We start from the raw sequence: 8,527 nt of genomic DNA, 5'->3' as shown, positions 1-8,527 counted from the left end.
AGTCCTAGCTTAAGAATCCTGGAAGCTGCTCCTGTCTCTATCTTTTGAATGTCTATAGAGCTGGATGTGCTTATGTAGTGGCAATGGGCAGAAAGGCTCTCTCGTCTTCATTACTGCTCACTTTTTACACACTCCCAATACTGAGTTCTGGACTGAATCACAACAATTGTTTGGTTTTTTTAATTGCAAGACTCCTGCACTATTAAAAACTCATGAAAGGCAGAGATTTGGATAGCTTGGGTTTCTTTAATCAACTTATTTTCTGAATGTCTACCCAGCAAGCGTTCAGCACAGATGCTGTCTCAGGGCGCTAAGCAACAAGATTAAAAACTTGCAAACTAACCATCCCATCACCTGTTGAATCTTTGCCTGAAATGCATCTGCTAAATGCATCACACCTCTGTCAGGAAGAAACAAACGAGACAGACAGACAAGCTGTGGGCTGATTCCTGGTGCAAATGTAGCCCTCTTCTGGAGGAATGGTCAGTCACCGTTTTAAATCCGAAATGCAATCTGGGGCAGGAAGAGTTAAAGGAATCATAGAGGAACTGATTTTTGTTGCTGCCAGCTTTCTCCCGGGCGAGGAATTTGGGGGAAGGTAATAAGAGATGGACTTCTTCCTGTTTCAAGCTCGATTTCGCCCCCTCCCCTTCCCACCTAGTGACACATAAGAGGTTTGGGGGCTCAGAGGGAAGATTCCTCATGCAACAAAGGAGAGCGGACTGCAGCCACACTCGGGGGGCGCGTTGGGTGAGTCAGAGGCGCAAAAATAATTGCAGGGGGAAAAGGCAGAGGGCAAAAGTTTCGTGGGGACCGAATGCTTTGAAGAAATCAGAGATCTGGTTCATTTTCTCTTAGAGTTTTCTCCCTTTTTTGTAATTACAATGGGTTTCTGATTTCATCGTTCCTTTTCAATCCCGTCCTTTCCTTCATTCCTCATCTAATGTTTAAGGAGAGTATCAACCCTGCACGTTTTCTACAGAAAACACCTGCATTTCCCACAGGTAAAACATAATATGTGGACGTTATGTCTGTACGAACATGTATCTTTATATAAACACCTGTTGGAAGAGACTCTGGCTCCCATCATCTTCCCCAAATAGGCACCACATGGGCAATTAAATGTTATGTGGGCACTTGTACATTTTGTCCATGTTTTCACCGCAGGAAAGGGCTTCTCCCATTCTGGATTCTGCATACTGCATGTTGCATTCTGTCTCTCAAAATTCCTTTTACCACATGTTGTCATAGGTTCAATTTAGAGTGATCAAAGAGTGGCTTTCTTTTATTTTTTTAGAAAAATAAAATTCCCCTGCCCCCCTCTGCCAATCTGTGAACTGCATGAATTCTCCAGATAATTCCAAATTCATGTTAGCAATTGTAGGATACAGAGGTTGAGCATCTGTAGTGACTGTGGTGTGATTACCATGTGCTTCTGAGGTGTGAAGACTCTGTGTGCATGGAGGAGAACGATCTCTTTTCCATTAACCCTGTTTTCCATCTGCACAGAGAGCCCAAAGTTCACTGTGAGATTGCCTTTCTATATATGGTAGGAATATGCCATGCGGATCCATTGCCCTGTATAGCTGTGAGTGACAGATGCAGTGAGATTAGGCAAGGAGGACATTGCAATCTGGTAGAAGCAAGAGAAGCTGTTTTTGGTGAATTGTAACTTTTGCAGTTACAGCATCTAAGGACCGGGTGAGGTTGATAATACCTCTGCTTCCCTGACACCTCCTGCAATCTGCCACTGCAGCCAGAGGCTGTGAGAGATGTCAGCAGCTTAGTGAGGGAGTCCTGGCCTATGAGGAACTATTCTCTGATTGCTTCACCATCCATTTCCAGGTCAGGAGATTTGACAAATTCAGCAGCAGAGTAGCACTAGAAACATTTGAGAGCCAGGGGACGCTTATATGTAGCGTACACAGTTCTTATGCTTCGTTTGAAGATGTATTTCAAGACGTATTTCAAACAAGTACTAAAATAAGAAATGAGCTATATAAGAAATGCTAAAAAGAAGAGAATCATAGAATTGGAAGGAACCCTGAGGGTCATTTAGTCCAACCCCCTGCAATGCGGTAATCTTTTACCCAACATGGGGCTCCAGCCCACAAGCCTGAGTTTCACTGTCTCATGCTCTACCAACTGAACTATCCCAGCTTCTTTTTTAAAACAACGTGAGTGATTGAAGTAATTTATTTCTATTTATACCACATTTCTGTCTCCTTTTTCAGTCTGCAGTGATGGGATTTTTGGGTCCCCTCCCCCACGCCATAGGAAGTGAGCTCTAGACAACTGGAGCCACCACCAAGAAAGCCCTGCCCCAGATTTGGACCCTCAGAGGAAAGACCATAAACTGTGCTTCTGACCCAGATCTGTGACCAACTGCAAAGGTCTATTAAATGAATATTTAATATTTCAGAGGTGGGGAACCTGTGGCGGCTCTCTGGAGTCTAGGGCTGATGTCAGTTGTGGTCCAGCAACACCTGGAATGTCACAGGTTCCCCCATCCCTGATGTATATCTTTATCTGAAAGAGCACGTTTTCCTCTGGGTCACCTTGGTGCAGGAATTGAGCTGCTTGGTGCAGAATTTGCACACTAACCCTGCTCATTTACCAAGGCAAGAATGTGAGCTTAGTTTTTTGATTCCTTTCATTCTCGTTGCCTGCAGACCATGTGTGAGGGATATGCTGCTCCTTTAATGAAAGAAGAAAATGGCCACCCCAATTCCAGATTCCAGGAGATCTTCAGTGGTACTTTGTGCCTGTCTTTCAGTGATGAGGAACGTCATCCTGGAGTTTTGACTGCACACCATTACCAGCAACGTGGGCGTTTCAGTCAATATGTACGGGAGATGCTATGAGGGCAGATGTTGTGCTGAGAACAAACAGCTTATCGGTGGTTTAGAAGGTGGTGGGGATACCAGATACCAAGCTGGGTTACAAAATGTACCCAAACAAGACGTCCGTAGCAGATGTCGTGATGGCTTGGACGCTGAAGGAGAACAGAGATCCCACCCAGAGTTGGACGTTGATGAGATCAAGAAAATAATCAAGTTGCAGTCAAACACTGAGTGTAAGCAAACTTGTGGCAGCAACTGGAATGATCCTCCACAAGAGATGGGGAGAATGGTCTGCATGTCTATCTAGATGAGAAGGGTGCCCAAGATTTGTCTTCTGATGTGGACGGTGACATTAAGCAAGACACGGGTGGAAGCCCTAATCAAGCTTTCCAAACAGATGTGGAAGGAACCCGAAGTGTCTCTCCAGAGGTGGAGGGAGAAGCAGATGGAGAGTCCACTGAGGACTTCGATTCTGATGCGGACGATGCAGAGGACCGTGTTCTCTGCTTGGATGTCAGCGATGGTGGCAGAGACTTCGACATTAGTCAACGGGACGTCAACTGCGAATCGTCCCTCGTGGCCACCTTGCCTGCTTCCCCTTCTGCGCCTGACAAACCATACAGGTGCCCCGAATGTGGGAAATGCTTTGGCACCAGCTCCATCTTGGGCCAGCACCGCCGCATCCACAGCGGAGAGAAGCCCTACAAGTGCGGCGCCTGCGGCAAATGCTTCACCCGGGGCTCAAGCTTCCTCCAGCACCAGCGGACGCACACGGGTGAGAAGCCGTACAAATGCCCCGATTGCGGCAGGTGCTTCGGCCGGAGCTCCAACCTCATTCAGCACCAGCGGGTCCACACAGGGGAGAGGCCCTACAACTGCGGCACCTGCGGAAAGTCCTTTTCCCTCAGCTCCACCCTCATCCAGCACCAGATCATCCACACGGGAGAGAAACCCTACAAATGCCCCGATTGCGGCAAGTGCTTCAACCGCAACTCCAACTTGCTGAACCACCAACGGGTGCACACCGGAGAGCGCCCCTTTGCTTGCCGCGCCTGCGGCAAGACGTTTTCCGAGAGCTCCTCCCTCACCCAGCACCAGCGGACCCACACCGGGGAGCGCCCTTTCCGGTGCAAGGAGTGCGGCAAGTCCTTTTCGCTCAGCTCCACTCTGATCCAGCACCACGTCACCCACACCGGGGAGAAGCCTTACGAGTGCATGGACTGCGGCAAGTCCTTTGGCCTCAGCTCCACCCTGCTGCGCCACCAGAGGGTCCACACCGGAGAAAAGCCCTTCGAGTGTGAGGACTGCGGGAAGACCTTTGGCATCAGTTCGCACTTCTTGCAGCACCGCCGAGTCCACACGGGCGAACGCCCCTTCCGGTGCCCGGATTGTGGGCGCACCTTCAGCCAGAGGGCGCATTTGGTGCTACATCAAAAGACCCACCAAAACGGGGCAGCCCCGCATCTCCGCCACCAAACCCTCTACATCTGCAGTGACTGCGGGAAGAGCTTCCAGCAGAGCTCGCACTTGGCGCAACACCAGAGGGTCCACACTGGCGAAAGGCCGTACCGATGCGAGGACTGTGGGCATGGCTTCTCCCAGAGTTCCAAGCTGCTGGAGCACCAGCGGGTCCACACTGGTGAGAGGCCGTACGCTTGCAAGGATTGTGGGCGCCGTTTTGGGCACAGCTCGGCGCTGTCACAACACCGGCGCATCCACACCGGCGAGAGGCCGTACCAATGCCCACGCTGCGAGAAGGCTTTCTGCCAGAGCTCGGCTCTTGTGCAGCACCAGTGTATCCACACTGGGGAACTGCCGTATGCGTGCCAGGAATGCGGGAAGCGCTTCCGATACCTCCTGCAGTACACACGGCACCAAAAGGCGCATTTCAGGGCAGGGGCCTCAGCTGCTGGTCTTGCGGGAGAAGCAGCTACATTAGCAATGAAGAACAAGCTGGTACCTTCAGCAGGGGATGAGACTTGAATGGCAAATGGTTCTTCCACAGTGGAACATGGAGTGTGACTAATTTGGCATGAGGCTGAGGAGAATAGCAGGGGCTTATAAGGCGGAGGGAATTCTGAGGAAATGGTGGCGGGCAAAAATGGTACTTAGGTGGGGAGCGAATCCTGTAGCATCATTATGCTGCTTTGGAGAATGGTGTGGTAGAGGGAGTGGGGCAGCTGTTTCTTAAGTGGGGTGGCCATTTTGAATCATAGAAGGTGTGGATACGGAAATTAGGGTCCGCAGAAAGCAGGCCCATGTAGTAGAGCAAACTTTTTCAGCAGGGGGGCGGGCCACTGTCCCTCAGACCTTGTGAGGGGCCGGACTATATTTTGAAAAAAGAAGAATGAATTCCTATGCCCCACAAATAACCCAGAGATGCATTTTAAATAAAAGGACACGTTCTACTCATGTAAAAACACGCTGATTCCTGGACCGTCCGCGGGCCAGATTTAGAAGGCGATTGGGCCGGCTCCGGCTCCTGGGCCTTAGTTTGCCTACCCATGATGTAGAGGAAAAGGAAAATCCTGTGTGAGGGACATTTTAAATGGGTGGAAAGTTGAAGACAAAAATATTCTCCTCATAACCTCTTGTATGTTTGTCCTCAGGGAACATCTTTTTTCCTTAGAAATGCTCCCTAATATTAACATGTGCGTACAAGAGGCAGAAGAGAAAATGTTCCTCTTTGGAGGCACTCTTCCCTCCAATAATCCTGTGAATTTTACTGTCACTGATTTATTCATGGCCCTTCTAGAGTACTTCATCTATAAGCAGGACATGACATCTCCAATTAATTCCTGTTCCAAGATATAAAACCTCTGATTTATTTATTTTTAATCAACTTAGGAGGAAATCGCTGAGGAAAATGGAAAACTGCTGCAGTAGTTCATGGCATTCAGAGCTAAATGTAAAATGTAAATGTAAAAATACATAGGTCCCACTATCCAAATACTAGTTCGAAAATTCACTTATCCAAAAAAGAGGAATTTTTACCTAAACTCGTCATACACACTGCAGATTCAGATAACCAAACAGCCAGACCTGTGTGTAGAACTAAGTTGCCTTAAACAGATCTTACTTTTTTGTGTGTTTTGCTGGTCCGTGGTTGTTTTGCCAGAAACCATGGTGGCAGGGGAGAAAAAAAGGGGGAGAAATCAGACAAATATTTGCCTTTTGTAGGATTGATCCTGGGGAGATTTTGGTGGGCTTATTGATTTCATTTGGGCTTGGTGCAGCTAATTTCTGTATAGCAGTGGTTCCCTGTTAGTGGGCTGCAGACCCTAGGAGGTCCACGAAACCCACCCAAGGGGTCCGTGGCACCATTCACATAACAAAAAATACTATGGAAATATCAAAATTTTCAAAAGTAGGAGGTCTGTGGCTTTGCTTTTGAAAAACGGGGTCTGTGGTACTTAGCTAATTGTGAATCACTGCCGTATCAGGCTGCATGGTTGATCTTAGCTGTATTCTCTTCTGAATAAATATGTACGCTATTCAGCTGCATGTCTCTCTGGAACTGAATGGAGCTTACCTCACATTCAAACCACACACTTAAAATGTTCTGATGCCACTTTAAGCAGCCACGGCTTCCCCCAAAGAATGCTGGGAGCTGTAGTTCGTTAAGCGTCCTGAAAGTTGCTAGGTTGCCTCCCGTTCCCCTGCTTTAACAATCAAACCCTCTTCAAGGGATCTCTGAAAATTGTAGCTCTGTGAGGGGAATAGGGGGTTCCCTAACAACTTTTGGCACCTGTAACACAGCAGCTCCCAGAATTCTTTGGGGGAACCCACAACTGTTTAAAGCAGCATTACAGTGCTTGAAATGTGTTGTGCGAATGCGGTCTGAGTAGACATGTATAGGATTGGCCTGCACATTCAATGGGACGCATGTGCTACGTAACCCTTAATCCATAGCATTGATTTTAGTAGAATTTCCACTGCAATCCTCTAAATGTCATTCAGAAGTAAATCCCATTGAGTTCAGTATCCTATACTCCCAGATAGGTGGGGAAGCCTAGTAACTGGATTTGGGCCAATATGTACTGTGGACTCAGTACATATATTTTAAGGACATACTGGTAATCACTCCAGTGATTTCTTTTGTTTGAAATACCGGTTTAAATGATATGTTGTTTTTTTAGTTATAATTGGTGCTTGGAAGAGTTTCAACGACTGATCTTCAGCTTTCCAAAGGTAATTACATTTAATTGCTGCCTTCTAAACATTCTTTCACCCTTCGCTTTTAGGAGGGAAAAATCCCCAGCACTTGTCTCTGAATTTTTCGCTTTAGTTATTTTATTCTCTGCCAAATAGTTTCTTTCTGGCAAGCAAATCTTCCACATGCCCTGCACCTGTTAAAACTACCCCTGTGCCCACCTTCTCTTGCCAAAGAGATAAACATAATTCTTTCTGGTTGAGAAGAGGGGCCTTTATTCTTCACTCTGCCCTTGAGGCGAGGACAAAACGTTGTGAGGAAGCATTGTTCTTTACTTCCAGCTTTGTCCGGAGGGCATACACCAGGAGGAAAGGGAACCTCTGATAGAATAGGCTCTTAAGAGAAAAGCCTGGCATTTTTGATTCCTTCCCCAAGTCTGAGGAAGGCAATGAACCCTACTAGTTAGAGTGGGGGGGGGAACGTTTGGAAATCTAAGAAACTGTTGCTGGTTCCACAAAATGCCCATTTCACAGAAGAAAAATCGGCAATCCTCACAATGACACCCTCTCCAGACAAAAGGTAGAACACCTGCACACACCTGTAAACAAATAAAACACAAAAGCAGGTGATGGTCTGCAAAGACCCAACAACTTCCAACAAACCAAATCTCAAGAAAAAAAATGAAATCATTGAGAACTGGGAGCAGCAGGGAGCTGGGAGCAGCAAGGATGTTGTTTGAGAGTGCTGTGGTGCCCACAGGCACCATGTTGGGAACTGCAGAGGTAGCCTGATTCTCCTGTGTTTTGTCACTGGTTCCAGAACAGGGAACTGAGAGCCAACTGGATTAGAGAGGGCAGCGCTGTGAGCCCATCAATGCCTCATTTTCTCTCAGAGAGGTAGAAATTAGCTTTTCAGTATTCTGGGTAAGGTAGGTTGGCATCCCTTTCTAGAGGAAAACACCTCTCTTGTGAACAGCAGGAGAGCTACAGCAGCTGAAACACGCCTTCACAGATTCTTGAGCAATCAAGCTGTTTTCAAGATGTTGATGCAAAAACCCTGAGAAGAAACAGAATGGACATCTGCTTGCTGTTCCCCAAGGATGAGAGACATCCCTCGATTAAGAATGTAGCATAACTGAGTTATCTCATTCACCGGTTTGTGCCTCTTTCACTTGCTTGTAATAAAGACTTATGGGCACACCTGGGTGTACATCTCTTATTTACTGAACTTCAGGATTGCCATCTCTGCACGGTTTGAGTCTTGGGGCTCTCCTATTCCATAAACTTTGGGTCTGTTCTCTACTGTTACATACAGTGCAAGGTTTCTCTGCAGTTATCCGCCCTCCCTCAGGTATTTCCATGAATTCGTAATGGGTAGCCCTACAGATTTTGTGGACTACAGCTCCCATCATTCCTGATCATTAGCCACACAGCTTGTGGCGATGGAAGTTGGAGTTCAACATCTGGAGGGCACCAAGGTCGCTACCCTTATATGAACATGCAAAAAGGGTTTTCTTAACAGGGACCAATAC

At 47.3% G+C, this 8,527-nt stretch overlaps 1 protein-coding gene across 4 annotated transcripts; it reads left to right on the top strand.

Moving 5' to 3' along the window:
- The first annotated feature begins 441 nt into the window (after positions 1-441).
- Positions 442-8,195, top strand: LOC310829269 (uncharacterized protein). Of its 4 annotated transcripts, XR_014557202.1 has the most exons (3): positions 451-750; positions 2,235-2,393; positions 2,673-3,213. XR_014557202.1 is itself a non-coding variant. In XM_083707556.1 (2 exons), the coding sequence occupies exon 2, from the start codon at positions 4,059-4,061 to the stop codon at positions 4,824-4,826; it is 768 nt and encodes a 255-aa protein (XP_083563682.1). In that variant the 5' UTR covers positions 456-750; positions 2,673-4,058; the 3' UTR covers positions 4,827-8,195. The 4 variants fall into 4 exon arrangements, 1 of the variants encoding a protein (XP_083563682.1); XR_014557200.1 differs by having other exon boundaries at positions 442-750; positions 2,242-3,213; XR_014557201.1 differs by having other exon boundaries at positions 442-750; positions 2,235-3,213.
- Positions 8,196-8,527: the final 332 nt, after the last annotated feature.

This window comes from Podarcis gaigeae (genome assembly GCF_964106915.1).
Source record: "Podarcis gaigeae genome assembly, chromosome: 13".
Taxonomy (NCBI): Eukaryota; Metazoa; Chordata; class Lepidosauria; order Squamata; family Lacertidae; genus Podarcis; species Podarcis gaigeae.
Note: the sequence above shows the minus strand (reverse complement) of the source record. Positions and strands in the feature narration are given on the sequence as shown.